The sequence below is a fragment of the Danio rerio genome, chromosome 7 (assembly GCF_049306965.1).
Source record: "Danio rerio strain Tuebingen ecotype United States chromosome 7, GRCz12tu, whole genome shotgun sequence".
NCBI lineage: Eukaryota > Metazoa > Chordata > Actinopteri > Cypriniformes > Danionidae > Danio > Danio rerio.
This window is the reverse complement of record NC_133182.1, coordinates 9657938-9677547: the sequence shown is the minus strand read 5'-3', so window position 1 is coordinate 9677547 and position 19610 is coordinate 9657938. Positions and strand designations below refer to the sequence as shown.

General features: G+C 36.7%; 1 protein-coding gene across 2 annotated transcripts in view; it reads left to right on the top strand.

Annotated features, from left to right (window-relative positions):
• The window catches only part of aldh1a3 (aldehyde dehydrogenase 1 family, member A3), a 145511-nt gene that overhangs the window by 9972 nt on the left and 115929 nt on the right, over positions 1-19610 (top strand). For both annotated transcript variants that reach the window (XR_012382525.1, NM_001044745.1), the window contains 1 exon segment: positions 7183-7312. Coding sequence is in view for 1 of the 2 variants with exons in the window: in NM_001044745.1 (NP_001038210.1) it covers positions 7183-7312 (130 nt within the window). In the remaining variant the exon portion in view is untranslated.

Genomic DNA, 19610 nt, shown 5'->3' with positions numbered 1-19610 from the left:
CGTCAGATGCATTTTGATTTTATAACATCTGGTTATACTTTCTGGCACATTTAAAACACTGACACAAATTTAATTGGTGTGTCTGCGACATTGCATGCAAGGTTTCTGTATTTATAACCACCTCAGAGGATATTGGGCGTCGCGAGTCACTGGCATTGTTATTTTGGGGGTCGCAGACTGAAAAGTTTGGGAACCCCTGATCTAAGCCACACTACAGTTTATATAATCGTTTATACTTTATTATGCTGTAATATTCATTAACAGTTATTAACTGTATGTATATTTATAGTAAACACAATAGTTTTTACTATAAATTACTACAGTATATTTACAGTATCTCACTTGTCAAATACTCTTACTGCAAATGCTTTCAGTTGTTTTAAAGCTCTCAGTCTGAATGATTTAGGCTGAGGATGAACAGAAGAAATGACCCAACTGAGCTCAAACAGAACTGTTATTTCTGTCCAGCTGAATCCCAGAACGAGCGTATGCTAAATTATACACACATGCAGCCGTATGAAACTATGCACACTTCATCGATGATAATGGCTGCGCTGTGTTTGCATTCACGTCACACACTCGCAGTGTTCATAATCTGTCACGCCTGTCTGAATGCGTTTGTCAAACACTTCCGCAGGTGTGAGGCGTCGACGCGGTGGTCTGATCTTGGGCTCTGCTCAATTAATAGATCATACTTTAGGATTTAGATGTCTTCGAGAAAGCAATTTGACTTGGATTATAGTTGTTTCGCGTTATAGGAAAGCTATTTTTTAAATGATCCAAATCTTAAGCCAAAATGTGTGGCGTAATACACTACAATACACCACAGCACTCATGAAAATAAAGATGATATTGTGAATACTATAGTGTTTTTGAACCATACTATAGTAAAGTGTATTTTACTGTTTATATTGTAGTATTTACCACTCTGTTAATGAATCTAGTCAAGTCAAATGTTATTTATAAAGCACATTTTAAAAACAACAAGTGCTCACCAAAGTGCTGTACACACATACACCGTCTAAAACAAAGGACAAACACAACAGACACATGGCTCTCATATTGTATTAAAAGCCAAAGAGTAATGGGTTTTAAGACTAGATTTAAAACAGAAAGGGTTGTGGCCTGCATAACATGGAGAGGCAAATTATTGAGTTTGGGGGCCACCACTGCAAAGGTACAGTCCCCCCTTGTTTTTAACCTTGGGTGTGGAATAGCCGAAAGTAGCTGAGCAGCACATCTAAGTGCCCTTGATGGAGTGTACAATTGGGTTAATAAGGACAAGTATCTTGGTACTAGTCCATTTAAGCATTTAAACATCAAAACTAGAATCTTAAAATGTATCCTAAACTGTACAGGGAGCCAGTATGTGCTCCCGTTTGTGTGTCACCGTCAGCTAACGAGCAGTAGCATTCTGCACAATCTGCAGACGAGTAATGGAGGTATGACTAATACCCACATAGAGGGCATTACAAGAATTTAGCTGAGTCGAGATTGAATTATGTATAACCCTTTCGGGTCGGGTGGTTCGAAAGACCCTCCCCTCACTGACAAAGGTCCAGAATTTGTCCCATACATGAGCTCATTTGTTCTATTTTGACTGCTATGCCATAATAGATTGTGAAGATAACCATCGAAGAAGGCTTTAATGCCTTGTTTCCACTGACTGGTACAGTACGGTATGGTTCGAGTCGGTACAGGTCACCTTTATCAGGCTTGCGTTTCCACCACAAAGGGTACCCTTTTGGTGGGCGTGGTGTATGACAAAGTTTAAGTCTACGTCTTGCTCGCTCGAATAGATGTCTACAGTAAAGCTGTACGGGTCGTTCACATATAATGAGCAGCACTTCTCACAAAACAGATGCTTTATGCACATAAATACTTGCTTATAAATGTTTATTACTAACTTTTCTATGAACATGATTTGATTATAACTGCAGATCAATGACAGTGCGTAATAGGCTACTGTAACGTCTGTAATTATATAAAATAAATACATAAATGCAACAAATATGAACACATACAGCCCCTTATGGTCTCTGATATATTATTAATTACAGAAAACTACACACAGCAAACATTTAGTACTTATTTGAGTTCAAAAACACACACAATATAGCCCACAGTCAGCACAAACCTCTCATCTGTATCTTCACCAGCACATGTGAGCTCTGTTAGAGAGTCATTTTGTCATTCACAGTTTATAATAGTCCAAAGGCAAAGATAGTCATGGCAGTTTGTTCATGATTCAGTTTGCTAAAACACTTTTGCTCCTGTGTTTTGACGGCTTCTCTTTTTTTTCCGCGTTTCACTCTCGCTTCACTCTCGCGCTTGTCCTTTTTTTCTGAATGGATCAGATGACGGAGACACTTCAATAATCGCACTCACGTTATTATCATCAGCTCAAGAAGTTCGTTATATCAAATATAGAAGCGATTGCGAACTCCAGGAAGAAAGCAAATACCGCTCGCACTTTTAGACGGGCTTGTAAAACAACAACAGGACATGGTAGATTTTTCTTCTTGGCAACGTTTGTTTGAGCCCGGGTCATCCATGGCTGGTTATTATATGCATATAGTATTTCCATGTAATGTCTTGGATTTGTATTTAAAAAAACATGGCGTTTACTTTGTTTACGTTCTGTGTAGCTCCACGAGCTCGTGACGTATCTCTGTAACCAATCAGCGTTCAGCTGCACGTGTAGCTCCACCTTTTGGTACCCTTTCTCCCGTTTGGTACCCTTTCGAAAGGGTGCGGTGGGTTTGGTTTGGTACGCTTTTGAGAGTGGAAACGGCCATAAAAGCGTACCAAACCGAACCGTACCATACCGTACCACTCAGTGGAAACGGGCCATAAGACCAAGCGCAATCCTCTTTGGCTGTTGCTTCAGCGTGACTGAGGAAAGTTGAATGTGCTGGCTAGATTGTGTTTGCCTAATAAATAACAATAGGCTAGTTTTTAATTTAAAACTTGACCAGCATCTTTTTTTTCTAATGATGTAATATATTTGTTTTATTAAAAAAAGTTTTTATTCTCATTTATTTTTTTTCTAAATCTTTAAGACATGTTTTTAGTACATCAAGAAGTGTGGTGGATGACCATTTGACAAGCTAATCCAGCAAAAAAAAGTGCTTAAAAAGTATTTAAACCTAAAATAGGGCTATTAACTGCAAAAAGGTCCATATTTTAAGAAAAAAGGACCATCCCTTTCACCAGGCCGGCTATGAGCCTCTCTACGGTGGCCAGAATAAATAAGTGCTCCCTTATATATCCTCATTTAAATTATTTACTCTCTATAGGATGCAATATAGAGAAGTTATATGTAAATATACATTGGTCAGTGCCAAAGCCAAAACTGGAACTAATGTAACAAAATAACATGGTTAAAAATGTGACTTTGATAGGGAAAATATTAAATTAAATTCCAATTAACAGGAAAAAAATTGAAGAACCATAAAACAAATATGATATTTATATATAAATATAACATATATAAGGCGGAGTGGTGGCGCAGTGGGTAGCACTGTCGCCTCACAGCACAAAGGTCGCTAGTTCGAGCCTCAGCTGAGTCGATTGGCATTTCTGTGTCGAATTTTGGCGACGTAGTGGCGCAGTAGGTAGAGCTGCCGCCTCACAGCAAGAAGGTTGCTGGGTCGCTGGTTCAAACCTCAGTTGGTGTTTCTGTGTGGAGTTTGCATGTTCTCCCTGCGTTTGCGTGGGTTTCCTCCGGGTGCTCCGGTTTCCCCCACAGTCCAAATACATGCGATACAAGTGAATTAGGTAGGCTAAATTGTTCGTAGTGTATGAGTGTGTGTGTATGGATGTTTCCCAGAGATATCTATCTATTTATTAGAACTGTTCTCTGTTGTTTGTTTCTCAGTACAGTATCACAATACTGCGGCTTTGCGTAATTAAAGCCGTGCCTGCGTTGGTTTTTCACTGCCAGATCATATTAGTTTTCCTCATTCGAGTGAATGAAATTTTACAGATGTGAGTGAAGTAATGTTTTTTCGATCGCTTGTGATTGCTAATTGCAAACATATCCTGTGTTTCTGAAGTAATTTCAATAGCTCAGAGCTTTGCGTATATATGGAAATAAAGAACAGATCTGGAGATAGAGACGTTAGAGGGATCTCTCGTCGTTATTATTAAGCCATTTACAGAGGGGTTTTTTATTTACAGTCATGGATTGTGCAAAAGGAGTGTAATTCATATGTACTGTATTTCACAATTACTCTCATGCATGCAATTGTACATGTTTCCCACGCAAAACCAAGTTTTAAAGGACAGAAATGCAAAACACACCCAGCAATCTAGCGTGATTAATTTGGGAGGTTGTCGGTAGCTTGAGATCAAGCTTTAGAACTGTAATGGGGTCATTTTGTAAGGGTAATATGCTGTTTTTAAAGGGATAGATCAAATGAAAAGTCATCATTTACCCATCTTTCTCTTGTATTTATTTTCTGTTGAACACAAAAGAAGATATTTTGAAAAATGCTGATTGGCTTTCTTAGTGTTTTTTTATTTCCTACTATGGAAGTCAGATAAAATAAAAAGTCATCATTTACTCATCTTTACCTTGTATTTATTTTCTGTTGAACACAAAAGAAGATATTTTGAAAAATGCTGATTGCTTGGCTTTCCTATTGTTTTATTTCATACTATGGAAGTCAATGGCATTCCAGCATTCACTAAAATATCTTCTCATGTGTTCAGCTGAAGAAATAAACTCATAAAGGTTTAAAACCCACAGTAAATGCTTCATTTTTGGGTGAACTATCCCTTTAAGCATGCACAGAGATCCGATGTCTTACCAGCCTCCTTTGTTTCCTCTTCACATTATCATTGTGTTTTTATTTATTTATTTATTTTTTGTTTTTTGAAGGGAGCTACATTTATTAATTGTGTTAAAGTTTAATTTCTGACTCTAAAACTGTAATGGGGTCATTTATGCCGTTTTTAAAGGTATACATCAAATTAAAAGTCATCATTTATTCAACTTTCACTTGCTCCTATTTGAGTTTCTCTCTTCTGTTGAACACAAAAGAAGATATTTTGAAAAATGTTGCTTGCTTGATTTCCATAGTATTTTTATTTCCTACTATGGACATTAGTGGCATTCCAGCATTCACTAAAATATCTTCTCTTGTGTTAAGCTGAAGAAATAAACTCATAAAGGTTAAAAAAAACAAAGTAAATGCTTCGTTTTTGAGTGAACTAGCCCTTTAAGCATGCACAGAGATCTGTTGTCTTCCCAGCCTCCTTTTTTTCTTCACATTGACAATGTTTTCATGGTTTGAAGGCAGCTACATTTATAATTTGTGTTATTGTTTCATTTCTGGACCTAAAAACTGGGGTCGTTTTTAAGGATACGCTGTTTTTAAAGGAATAGATCTAATGAAAAGTCATCATTTACTCATCTTTCACTTGCTCCTATTTGAGTTTCTCTCTTCTGTTGATCACAAAAGAAGATATTGTGAAAACTGCTGCTTGCTTGATTTCCATAGTAGGAATTAAAATTGAAATCAAATCACTTTTATTGTCGCATCATCAGCAGCACGTGTGCTATGATGAGTGAAAAGTGTAGGTGCTGGCTCCAGACAGTACAAAATACAGACTATGCAAAATACAACGACAGGACAATGTAAAATTGACAGCGACATGTACAATGGTGTCCACATAGTTGTAGGAAACTATAGAAAATACTATGGAAGTCAATGGCATTCCAGCATTCCCTAAAATATCTTCTCATTTGTTCAGCTGAAGAAATAAACTCATAAAGGTAAAAAAAAAACAGTAAATGCTTCATTTTTGGGTGAACTATCCCTTTTAGCATGTACAGAGATCCGTTGTTATACCAGCCTTCTTTTTTACCCTTCACATTGACATTGTTTTATGGTTCGAGGGCAGCTACATTTATTATTTCTGTTATTGTTTTATTTCTGCACCTAAAAACTGCTTAAAACTGTAATGGGGTCATTGTATAAGGGTAATATGCTGTTTTTAAAGGGATAGATCAAATGAAAAGTCATCATTTGCTCATTTTTACCTTGTATTTATTTTCTGTTGAACACAAAAGAAGATATTTTGAAAAATGCTGATTGCTGATTTCCTAGTGTTTTATTTCATACTATGGAAGTCAATGGCATTCCAGCATTCACTAAAATATCTTCTCATGCGTTCAGCTGAAGAAATAAACTCCTAAAGGTCTAAAACCCACAGTAAATGCTTCATTTTTGAGTGAACTATCCCTTTAAGCATGCACAGAGATCCGTTGTCTTACCAGCCTCCTTTTTTTCCCCTTCACATTGACATTGTTAAATTGTGCGAGGGCAGCTACATTTATTATTTGTGTTATTGTTTTATTTCTGCACCTAAAAGCTGCTTAAAAACTGTAATGGGGTCATTGTGTAAGGGTAATATGCTGTTTTTGATGGGATAAATCAAATTAAAAGTCATCATTTACTCAACTTTCACTTGCTCCTATTTGGGTTTCTCCCTTCTGTTGAACACAAAAGAAGATATTTAGAAAAATGCTGATTTCTTGGCTTCCTTAGTGTTTTTTAATTTCCTACTATGGAAGTCAGATAAAATAAAAAGTCATCATTTACTCATCTTTACCTTGTATTTATTTTCTGTTGAACACAAAAGAAGATATTTTGAAAAATGCTGATTGCTTGGCTTTCCTATTGTTTTATTTCATACTATGGAAGTCAGTGGCATTCCAGCATTCACTAAAATATCTTCCCATGCGTTCAGCTAAAGAAATAAACTCATAAAGGTTTAAAAAAACCAAAGTAAATGCTTCATTTTTGAGTGAACTATCCCTTTAAGCATGCACAGAGATCCGTTGTCTTACCAGCCTCCTTTTTTCCCCTTCACATTGACATTGTTTTATGGTTCGAGGGCAGCTACATTTATTATTTGTGTTATTGTTTAATTTCTGGACCTAAAAACTCCCAATGCGCATTAAAAATCTTGGCATCCTTCGATGCACATAAAAAAAAAAACAAGTTGTTTTGTATTAAATTTGTGGCTCTCAAAATGAGAACGTTTTTTGAAAATTCCCAATAAAAACGTCTATTTGAAACAGATTGCTTATAAAAATGATAACTGTATGCTTTTATGATCTCAGAATTGCTTTGAGTAAGTTAAACTCGATGCTTTTTCTTTTGTTTTTAGACTTTAGAGTCGAAGGACACTGGCAAACCTTTCCTGCATGCGTTCTTTGTCGATCTGGACGGCAGCATTAAGACCCTGAGATATTACGCCGGCTGGACAGACAAGATTCATGGGAAAACCATGCCGGTCGGTGAGTAAGACAAATAAAGCGGAGCCTGCTGAATGCGCCACTTTGTCAATTCAGCTGATTTGTTTAGTCCAGTGATTGTCTGTCATGTGGGCACTGTTACTGTGGCAACCCTGGCAATTTCAAAACTGGCTTTCTTTCTGGTTCTAGAGAGTAAACCGGGATTAAATAAGCGATGCATCACTGAATGTAAAATTGCAGTGATAATAATAATAATAGAAACATATTTGTTTAATACATATTTGAACACTTCTGTCCATACAATTGAATTGAAAAGATTACAAACCATGGTACAAACATTAGTACATCCCAATAAATATGATGAACAGTCCATTTTAATCTATATGTATTATTGTTCTATTCCTGCACATATGAAAAAATACTATAGTAATTTCTAGTAAATACTATGGTATTTTTAAACCACGCTATAGGAAGATACTTGGAATAATCTGTTGTGAATATTCTGTTGTTATTATGGTCATACAACAACAACTACAGTAATATCAATGACCCAATACTGTACTTTTCTACAACTATAAGGTGTATTACTCTACAACACACCACAGTTTACTGTAGGTAACACTCAATTATACTACAGTATTTATTACAGTGCATCAATTCACTATTTAATACTACAGTATGCTGTAGATTTCATTAATAAAGGGTTGTAGTAGGGCTGCTCGATTATGGGAAAAATCCTAATCACGATTATTTTGGTCATAATTGTAATCACGATTATTCAGAACGATTGTTGGTTGAAGTCAAACTTATTCGCCCTTCTGTGAATTTTTTTAATACATAAATATTTCCCAAATAAAGTTTAACAGAGGATTTGTTTTACAGTATTTCCTATAATATTTTTTCTTCTGGAGAAAGGCTTATTTGTTTTATTTCGGCTAGAATAAAAGCAGTTTTTAATATTCTGAAGCTCAATATTATTAGGCCCTTTAAGCTATATATATATATATGTGTGTGTGTGTGTGTGTGTGTGTGTGTGTGTGTGTGTGTGTGTGTGTGTGTGTGTGTGTGTGTGTGTGTGTGTGTGTGTGTGTGTGTGTGTGTGTGTGTGTGTGTGTGTGTGTGTGTGTGTGTGTGTGTGTGTGCGTGCGTGCGCGTGTGTGCGTGTGTGTGTGTGTGTGTGCGTGTGTGTGTGTGTGTGTGTGTGTGTGTGTGTGTGTGTGTGTGTGTGTGTGTGTGTGTGTGTGTGTGTGTGTGTGCGTGCGTGTGTATATACACACACACACTCAGACTAATAACTGATTTATTTTATCTTTGTCATGATAACAGTAAATAATATTTTTCAAGACACTTCTATACAGCTTAAAGTGACATTTAAAGACTTAACTAGGTTAATAAGGTGAACTAGGCAGGTTAGGGTAATTAGGCAAGTTATTCTATAACAATGGTTTGTTCTGTAGACTATCGAAAAAAAATTAGCTTAAAGGGGCTAATAATTTTGTCCCAAAAATAGTAAAAAAAAATTTTAAAACTGCTTTTATTCTAGCCAAAATAAAAAAATATGACTTTTTCTAGAAGAAAAAATATTATCAGACATACTGTGAAAATTTCCTATATATATTATATATATATTATAAACTCTGTATATATATATATATATATAACTTAAATATATGTATATGTAAGCTTGCATATATATATAGATTATCTGCAGAAGAAACTACTGTTATTTGATGACTTGCATAATTACACTAATTAAGTCTTTGAATGTCACTTTAACCCCTTCAGACCTGAATTATGTTCCAAATTTCAGAAAAATGGGATGTCATGTGATGTCCATTGTAAATGGCGCAGGGTCTGAGGAGGTTAAGCTGAATAATAGTATCTTGAAAAATATGTAGTAAAATATAATGTGCTGTCATCATAGCAAATGCATAAGAAATCAGTTACTAGAAATGAGTTATTAAATCTGTTATGTTTTAACTGTGCTTTAAGCATCTTCACTTTACAAAAAAAAAACTTCAGCTAAAAAATCCTTCAGCCAAGAGCAGTGAGGGATTTTCTCCTTTTGTTGTTGGATTAATAATAAAAACATGCAGCAGCAGGAATATTGTGCGCTGTCTCTTTAAGAATAGTGCGGCTCTGATATGGTTTCTCTTTCACGTGTCTTTTGATGCTCAACTTGTTTGCTTTTTACACAAATGAGGGTTAATATGAATAATCACTTAACACTGCGCTCTGAGCTAAGCACGGCGCGCACACACACACACAACAGCATATGCTCTATCACACTTTCAAAAATATGAATGATGCGCATCACGAGCTGCAGACGTTACATTACAGTACATGCTTTTAGTCATTTTCACATGGAACTGAGCTTTGCAGAGCAACAAGTGTGTACAACTGGAAAAGAAGCGGTATATGATGCAATAATCGTTTATCTCGATTAATGGTTTTTCATAATCGTGAGAAGCCAAAATCGAAAACGGATTTTTAATTAATTGCACAGCCCTTGGTTGTAAGTAGTTTAATTTACAATATAATACACTTTACTATAGTATGTTTGTATTTACAAACATACTATAGTAACACTATAGTATGTTTGCATAGTATACTACAGTAAAACACTATAGTATTTACTATGAATTACTACAGTATATTTTTTCATGTTGTTGTTTTTTACTGTATAATTAGTTGAATATGGGGCGAGGCAGTGGCGCAGTAGGTAGTGCTGTCGCCTCAAAGCAAGAAGGTCGCTGGTTCGAACCTCGGCTCAGTTGGCGTTTCTGTGTGGAGTTTGCATGTTCTCCCTGCCTTCGCGTGGGTTTCCTTCCGGGTGCTCCGGGTTCCCCCACAGTCCAAAGACATGCGGTACAGGTGAATTGGCTAGGCTAAATTGTCCGTAGTGTATAAGTGTGTGTGTGAATGTGTGTGTGGATGTTTCCCAGAGATGGGTTGCGGCTGGAAGGGCATTCGCTGCATAAAAAACTTGCTGGATAAGTTGGCGGTTCATTCCGCTGTGGCAACCCCGGATTAATAAACGGACTCAGCCGACAAGAAAATGAATGAAGTTGAATATATATATATTTAAACACTTCTGTGCAATTTCATTTTAATTTAAATAATATGAAGGCTTAATAAATGTCGCTTGTATAATCTTCATAATAAAAGTACAAGTTGTGTGTAAAAGCTATACTTTCAGCAGTTATACATTTCAAAAATGTACAATTAAAGTCTCTTAAAACTTTGATCCCCAACCCCCCCTGCTGCATTAATTTAATAAAAATACAGGCAGTCAGTAAAATCAGTGTGAAATATTATTTAGATTCAATTTGAATTTGTTTTAAAAATGCAAAACTACTAATCCCAGTTTAAAAATCCCAAAGCCCACTTTTTCAGATATCTGCAGGTGCATGACTTTACACGTAAGAATTTTCCCTCTTTTCCTGCCCTCCCTGAACAAAATCCTATTGATCAACTTTTTTCCTGATGACGCAGAACAAAGTAGAACCATTTCAAGTTTATATAGTAAGCTTGCATCATTCTAGATCTACACAAAGAGACTCCTGGCACCTTGACCTTAATATTAGTTTGACAGACGAGGACTGGAATGAGGCTATACATAGAATCTATAGATCCTCTATTTGTGCCTTATTCAATTTAAAGTGGTACATAGACTTCATCTTTCCACGGCCAAGCTGGCAAGGATGTATTCCTCTGTTGACCCCATCTGTACAAGATGCAAGCAGTCCCCTGCTACATTAGCCCATATGTTTTGGTCATGTCCCAGATTATCTGTGTTACGGTCCAATATTTGTTTATCTTACTCCAGAATATTTTGTAAAGATGTTTGTTCAAATCCCTTAACTGCTATCTTTAGTATTGTATATGAAAATAACAATTTGTCAAAAAGTGAATTGGACTGCATTGCCTTTACTTCTCTCCTAGCAAGACGCTTGATTCTAATCAATTGGAAGCAATCATTTCCCTCTTCTTTTAAACAGTGGGCCAATGATGTGTTGAATTTCCTTAGTTTGGAAAGAATAAGATTCCGTTTAAATGGTTCCGGGTCCAAGTTCACTGCCATGTGGCGTCCTTTCATAAATTATTTCCAAAGCCAAGTGTAACTGTAAGTGGACAAAATGATGCTGTCAGGTTTTGCTTGTACTGATGTTGTCTTCATTTTATTTTATTTTTTGTCTTTGATTAAATGCACACAATGTTAAAGCCCTATGTTTATATTTATGTTGTGTTGCTAGTTATGCCGATTAATTTTTTTGACTACTTAAATAAATAAAAAGGGGGGGGAAATGCAAACTAAATTTTCAGTGGGGCGACTTTGTGGCTCAGTGGTTAGCACTGTCGCCTCACAGCAAGAAGGTCGCTGAGTCGAGTCCCGGCTGGGTCAGTTGGCATTTCTGTGTGGAGTTTGCATGTTGTTCTCATGTTCTCATGGGTTTCCTCCGGGTGTTCCGGTTTCCCCCACAGTCCAAACACATAGGTGAGTTGAATAAACTGAATTGTTCATAGTGTATGTGTGTGTGTGCATGAGCGTGTATGGGTGTTTTCCTGTACTGGGTTGCAGCTGGAAGGGCATCGGCTGTGTAAAACATATGCTGGATAAGTTGGCAGTTCATTCCACTGTGGCAACCCCTGATAAGCAAGGGACTAAGCCGAAGGAAAATGAAGAGATTAATGACTGAATTAATGAATGAATTTTTCGTCTGTCTTCAGTGTCACATGATCCTTCAAAAACATCCTAAATCTCTAATTTGATAATCAGTAGACATTTATAAATCATTTCTTATGTATTGCTGTAAAATACTGTTGTGTAAACTGTTAAAGGTGCAGTATCTGAGTTTGACACCCTGTGGTTGAACTAGGTATTGCACTCCTGGATCAAAACACACATAAGCGCAAGTTTTTTTTTTTTCGTTCATGTTTTTTTTTTTTTTTTTTTAGACATACACAAAACAAAAATACAAAGACAACATAAAATGCCTGACACAAAACATAACTATACATATGGTAATATACATACATAGTAAAGTCAACAGGCAGAAGAGTCGTTGTTCATACTTGTTCCTGATTAGTTTGCAAGGAAAACCCAGGAGAAGGGACAAAGGGTCTATGTTATGTAAACTTTTAAAGGTGCAGTATGTAATTTGACACCCTGTGGTTGAACTAGGTATTGCACTCCTGGATCAAAACACACACAAGCGCAAGTTGCCAGATTGAGGACCAACGGGATCTGACTATCAAGCCTAAATGCTGATTTAAGGCTGATTTAAGTCGTGTTTTATATAAAAGTAACAGCACGCGCTAGAAGGAATATTTTCATATTACTAGGAGTTTTTGTCATAACCAACACCTGAAACGTATATTTTAGAAATGGCTTCAATTTTTTTGCAGCTGAACAACTGGATAAACTGACAATGATCTCCTCAGGTACACCTCGTGTGCTTTATTCAGTGTTAAATGCTAATATTGTGAGTTTGAATGCCATTTTACATGACATTACATTTATTACATGATAATACTTTTTTTGTTTTGTTATGGGAACATGTCTAGAAACAATCCCTTTTGCCTGATTTACTTTTGAAATTGAATTTGAATTTTAGAATCCGCATTCCGTAATTTGAATTCGCATTTTGGAATCATGATTCTTAAATTAGAATTTTAAGAATTCCGAACATCCAGTTTAAAAGACCTTCTCAATTCAAATTCTATGCAGATGTGATAAATAAACCCATCCAGGGGTCATTTTTTACTCCTGTGTCCGTGTGCGCTTCACACCAGAGATGAGTTGATGAGCACGAGAGAGTTGATGGCTTCCTTTTTCAGCTCTGGGTGGTTTGTCATCCCCCTTTCTAATTCTTCCCGTTCCCCCCGCATTCCTGCCACTCCAGAATCCTCAATAGACAAAACATGCTTCCCTGCTTTCCCCCTGATTAGATTCAAATAAAGCGTTAAAAGACGAAAGCCCTGGAGCACAAAGGAAAAAGGAAGAGGCTCTGATCCTAATCGCTGAGGTGCGACCGCTGCTGCCGCGGATGAGCCGGGGTTCAGGGAATCAGCGCTCAGATTGAATATCTCGCTCTTTTGAGGCCTGGACCGCAGTGCGTGACTGAAGCCGCTTTGAATTTCTCCCATTGATAACGGCTGCCAATTAGCATACGTCAACCACCTACTGACCAACTCAAGTGTTTATTTGGACAAAAAATGTGTCGTTTACGGTTCATTGCATTGGTCGGATTAAGTCGCATCCTAGCAATTATAAAACCAATCTGGCCAATTTGACATTTCCACCCACAGCCATTGGTGACCGTCTCTCTATTGATGAAGCAATGCTTTATTTTATATATATATATATATATATATATATATATATATATATATATATATATATATATATATATATATATAAATATGCAATTGATTAAATGTTATCATTAAATTCAAAGACAAAATTATTATTAAAAATATTTAATTATTATTATTAAAAATAAAAGTTTAACTTACGAGAGCGTTTTAGTGTCTTGTGGAAAAAACTAAAGTTACGAGAATGAAGCCATAATATTTTAGAAATAAAGTCAAAATTTTACGAGAATGAAGTCGAAATGTTACAAGAATAGTCAAATGTTATGTGAATAAAGCCAAAATATTATGAGAGCTAAGTTAAAATCTTATGACAGTAGTGATATAAGATTAAATATTTTGATAATAGGTTGAAATATTTTGTCTTTATTCGCGTAATATTTGAATTTTGTCCTCATATTATTTCAACATTATTTTCGAAATTTCTACTTTAATTTCTCGTAATATTACGACTTAGCACTAAAACGCTGTCATATTAAATAGCTCATCTCTAATATTTTTAAACTTTTCTCTTTGCTATGATGACAGTACTAACTAGTATTCAGCTTAAAGTGCAATTTAAATATTTAACTAGGTCAATTAGGGTAAACGGGTTTGTTCTGTTGCCAATCGGAAAAAAAATCTTAAGCAGGATAATAATGACCTCATCAGTATTTTTTTATGTATTTATTTATTTGATTGTTTGTTTACTTAAATCCAGCCAAACTTGAATAAATGAGACTTTCTCTAGAAGAAAAAAATAAGAAACATTGTGAACAACAAAAAACATAAAACAGAACATACGTTAAGTAGCATATTTCAGATTTGCAAAAATGTAGACGGCGCCCTCTAGTGGATTTGTCATCTAAAACGTACAACAAAATATATCCTCAGTAACACCTTTTACATGGCACTGTTTCTTTTACGTGTGTTTAAGTAAAAAAATAATAAAAATTGTATTATCCATCTGCACCACTGGCTGTCAAATTTTCTCTCTCTCTCTTTCTCTGCTGGTGCTGCTTAGATTGAGATGCACCGGCCAAAGTTAGCGCGTAAATTAGTGCAAAAACAAATACAATTAATATAAAAAGCAAAAGCGGAATTTCTGACATGTCTGGGAAAAGAGGATGTATTGTCACCTAAAATAATGAGCTGGATCAGTCTATTTAGTAAATAGCTTTTCTTTTCTGCATGTCCTTGCGTTGTTCTCAAAGCTACTACAAAAGTCAGAACAGCAGATCTGTATCCAGTGTGCCTCTGTGCGTCTGCATGTGTAACGGAGGCCAGCTAGTGTGTGCTGTGCAGGTAAGCCTCACTCCTCTGACCTCTAAAGGTGGCCATGGTCTTTAGCCTCCTTGGTAGAGCAACTGACTCCTATGCGGAAGGTCGCCGGTTCGATACCAGCTCAGAGCGGGTTGGTTGGCGTAGGACCGGCGGGGTTACATTGGTGCCGTGACCCGGATGGGAGTGAGGTTTAGGGGGGTGAGTGTAACAGAGGCCAGCTAGTGTGTGCTGTGCAGGTAAACCTCACTCCTCTGACCTCTAAAGGTGCTCTAGTGACAGACGCTAGATGCCATGGTCTTTAGCCTCCTTGGTAGAGCACCCGACTTCCATGCAGAAGGGTTACACATGCAGAGCATGTGAGTCTGTGGCAGAGTGTTCTCAGTTTCTCGTGAACACAGAACAAGGCTGCCCTGGTAAAGTGTGTGTGGGAACTGCTAATGTTGAATTGGGTGTCTCACTAGATGTGCTACGATATGCCATCCATTGCCGAATTTGAGATGTTTTCTTTGAGGGTCGCACGATGTGCGACATGCCGCGCCATTCGATGCCTTGCATTGCTTAGGAACGTATTCAAAACAATGTAATGATCTCTTGACATGAAGTAAATAAAGGAGTAGAGATGTGCTGTTGATCGCTTCAGGATGTGCAACAGTCACAATAGATTTCCAACGTAATATACCATAAATTAGTGTGAAGAGCATGTTGTTTTACTGTGGCCGAGTGAATTAAGTCATCAATAAAAAATCACACATGTGTGACTAAAATTTTCAGTTCACATGCATCTAATTTTTAGTCGCAAATGCAAGCGAAATGGTCTCACTGTCGAGCCCTGTAGGCAGCTTCCTCTAGTGGATTTGTCATCTGAAACATACCATAAAACGTACCCCAAGTAACGTATTTCAGATTTGCAAAAATGTAAGCGTCCTTTAGAGGATATGTCATGTAAAACGTACAACAAAACATACCTTAAAGGTGCAGTAGGTGATTGTCTTCAGAAACATGTTTAGTTGTGCTGGATGAAAGTCTCTTCACAGTCAAATAGTAATGATTACAGTAAATGATCTAAATGTGTTTATATGTATTTTTATATTCTGGGTAAGGCACAAAACTAAAAAATGTTCATCCAATTCCGATAAGTAGCTCAAACTGTCTGTCAACAAATGTAGATTTGGGCTTCTGCGCATCTCTGGTCATGCAGATCCGCCATTCGAGTGTGCCCGCCTGCACGACACGTGCACATGAGACAATCACAGACGCGGTGAAATCAAATGCTGAATTGAAACTTTTAAAAATCCTGAATTAATATTGGTGTTACTTTTGCACACTGGAGGAAGGACGACACCATGGCTGAAGTATTACTGTTAGACAGGTAATGTTCTGCTTTAAAATTATTTTAGTCAGGCTAAGCTTATGTTAGACTGTTTTGTATCATGAATGGGTTATATGCACAGATGTGTTGTTCAGCCACTGAAATCTCCAAGCGAAAGATTGATGTGACTATTTTTAGTTTCACAAGTGACCTTTGACAGCATCAGATTTTTATTTAGTTTAATTTAATTTTAATTTATTTTATTTTATTTAGTTGCTTTTATATTCACATTGGGTCATTTTTGAACAATGACAGCCTTCCAATACTGTTCCCCATGCTACTCTGAATATTCGCTCTGAAATAGCATGTAAGTGTGGCTTAGTAATAAGTGAAATTCCTGCACGCCGCTGGCCAAACACTAACTGTTACATTTCTTACTGGCGAATGACATTAACTAGTGGGTTGTCTGCTGTTGTGATGTGGTGCGCACGTTCACGATTTCAGGAGGTGTGGCTTTGAATCACAGTCCCTCCCCGCTGTCCAAAGATAATATGCTAAGCGGTTAGCATTTTGGGAGATCACCTACTGCACCTTTAAGTAATGTATTTTAGATTTGTAAAAATGTAGACAGCACCCTCTAGAGGATTTGTCATCTGAAACGTACAACAAAACATACCCTAAGTAATGTATTGCAGATTGGCTAAAATGTAGAGAGTGCACTTTAGTGGATTTGTCATCTGAAACGTACAACAAAACATACCCTAAGTAATGTATTGCAGATTGGCTAAAATGTAGACAGTGCACTTTAGTGGATTTGTCATCTGAAATGTACAACAAAACATACCCTGAGTAAAGTATTTCAGATTCGCAAAAATGCAGACAGCGCCCTCTAGTGGAATTTCTCATCTGAAATGTACAACAAAACCTACCCTAAGTAAAGTATTTCAGATTTGCAAAAATGCAGACAGCGCCCTTTAGTAGATTTGTCATCTGAAACATACAACAAAACATACCCTAAGTAATGTATTGCAGATTCGAAAAAATGCAGACAGCGCTCTCTAGTGGATTTGTCATTTGAAGCGTACAACAAAACCTACACTAAGTAACGCTATTCAGATTCTCAAAAATGCAGACAGCGCCCTCTAGTGGATTTGTCATCTGAAATGTACAACAAAACCTACCCTAAGTAAAGTATTTCAGATTTGCAAAAATGTAGACAGCGCCCTCTAGTGGATTTTTCATCTGAAACGTACAACAAACTGTACCCTAAGTAATGTATTTCAGATTCGAAAAAATGCAGATAGCGCCCTTTAGTGGATTTGTCATTTGAAACGTACAACAAAACCTATACTAAGTAACGCATTTCAGATTCGTAAAAATGTAGACAGCGCCCTCTAGGCAAGGCAAGTTTATTTATATAGCACATTTCATACACAGTGGCAATTCAAAGTGCTTTACATAAACAAGAATAAAAGAAACAAGTAAAATAAAAATAAAAACAAATAATAAAAATGAGTAAAAAAACCCATAAAAACAGGTAAAATGTGATATAAAAGTATGAAGAAGAAGAGAAAAACATAATAGTGCGATCTGTCGGACGCAGCACAGTGCTCATTCAGTAAAGGCACAGCTAAACAGATGTGTTTTCAGTCTTGATTTGAATGTGCCTAATGTTGGAGCACATCTGATCATTTCTGGAAGCTGATTCCAGCAGCGGGGGGCATAGTAGCTGAAAGCAGATTCACCCTGCTTTGACTGAACTCTTGGAACTTCTAGTTTATATGATCCTAATGATCTGAGTGATCTGTTGGGTTTGTATTCAGTGAGCATATCTGTAATGTATTGAGGTCCTAGGCCATTTAGTGATTTATAGACCAGTAATAATACTGATCCACTCTAGTGGATTTTTCATCTGAAACGTACAACAAACTGTACCCTAAGTAATGTATTTCAGATTTGAAAAAATGCAGACAGCACCCTCTAGTGGATTTGTCATCTGAAACATACAACAAAACCTACACTTAGTAACGTATTTCAGATTTTAAAAAAATTTAGACAGCACCCTACGGTGTATTTGTCGTCTAAAACGTACAACAAAACGTATCCCAAGTAACATATTTCAGGTGTGCAAAAATTAGACAGCACCCTCAAGTGAATTTGTCATCTGAAACAAGCAACAAAATGAACCCGGAGCAATGAATTTTTACGTTTTGCAGAAATGTAGTTTGAGGCACATATTTCCAATGAGCCTGGCCTACTAAATGTGCTGAGTCGCTCCAGTCTCTGCGCTGTCAGAAATTTCTGGCCGAGGCTTTTGGGAACGTCCAGTTTGCCTGAAATGAAGCCGTTCTAGATGGCGTGTAAATGTAATCTTTGATAAGCGGAGCTGTTTGGCTGATGGCGGCCCCAGATGAGCTTTTTGTGTGAGGGAGTCGTGGAGTCTGTAATCTTCTCCACACACGGCGCTGCGCAGAAACTGGAGAAGGTCAGCTCTGCTGGATTAACAGCCACGGCTCGCTGTATTCATGCACACGTTCATCAAATGTCACGCAACTTTCATACGCTGCTGTCACTGATTGTGCGAGTGTGCTGAGCAGCCCTATATTTAATTGGATGACTTATTGGATGAAGTTCTTATTAAAGGGTTAGTTCACACAAAAATTACATTTCGGTCATCATAAACTCACTGTTCACTTGGTCAAAATCTATCTGGGTTTCTTCTGTTGAACACAAAAGAAGATATTTTGAAGAATGTTGAAAGCTGGCAGCCATTGACTACCAGTGTTTGTTTTTTCATATTACTGGAAGTCGATGTGTCTCAGCACTATTTTAGTTTAAAAAAATTACTTAACCAATAGCTATTAACCAATATCACCCCTCACATTGGTAAAAAACAACAACTTTATTTTCTTATTAATGCACTGAATTTCTTAAGTTTGGAACACTGTAAGACATGCTGGGTTACACACAATTACTTCATGTTATCCCAACATAAATACATTGTTAACCTAATGGTTTTTACACATTTAAGTTGATTTAACACTAAACAAGTGTTGATTCTGCTCATTTTAAATAAGTTGTTGCCTGTTCTCTCCGTGTTGGCGTGGGTTTCCTCTGGGTGCTCTGGTTTCCCCCACAAGTCCAAAGACATGTAGTACAGGGGAATTGGGTATGCTAAAACTGACCATAGCTGCAAAAATATGTATACACCCTACACACCATAAGAAATGGTTAATGTAAATTCATGCATTAAATAATCTAAACTTATTATTATCAAATGTATTATCTGATTTATTTATTTTTTTGTCATTTATTTCTTATCTACTGTAGTATTATTATTATTATTATATTTTATTTTTAATGATGTTAATATATTACATATTTCAAATGCTT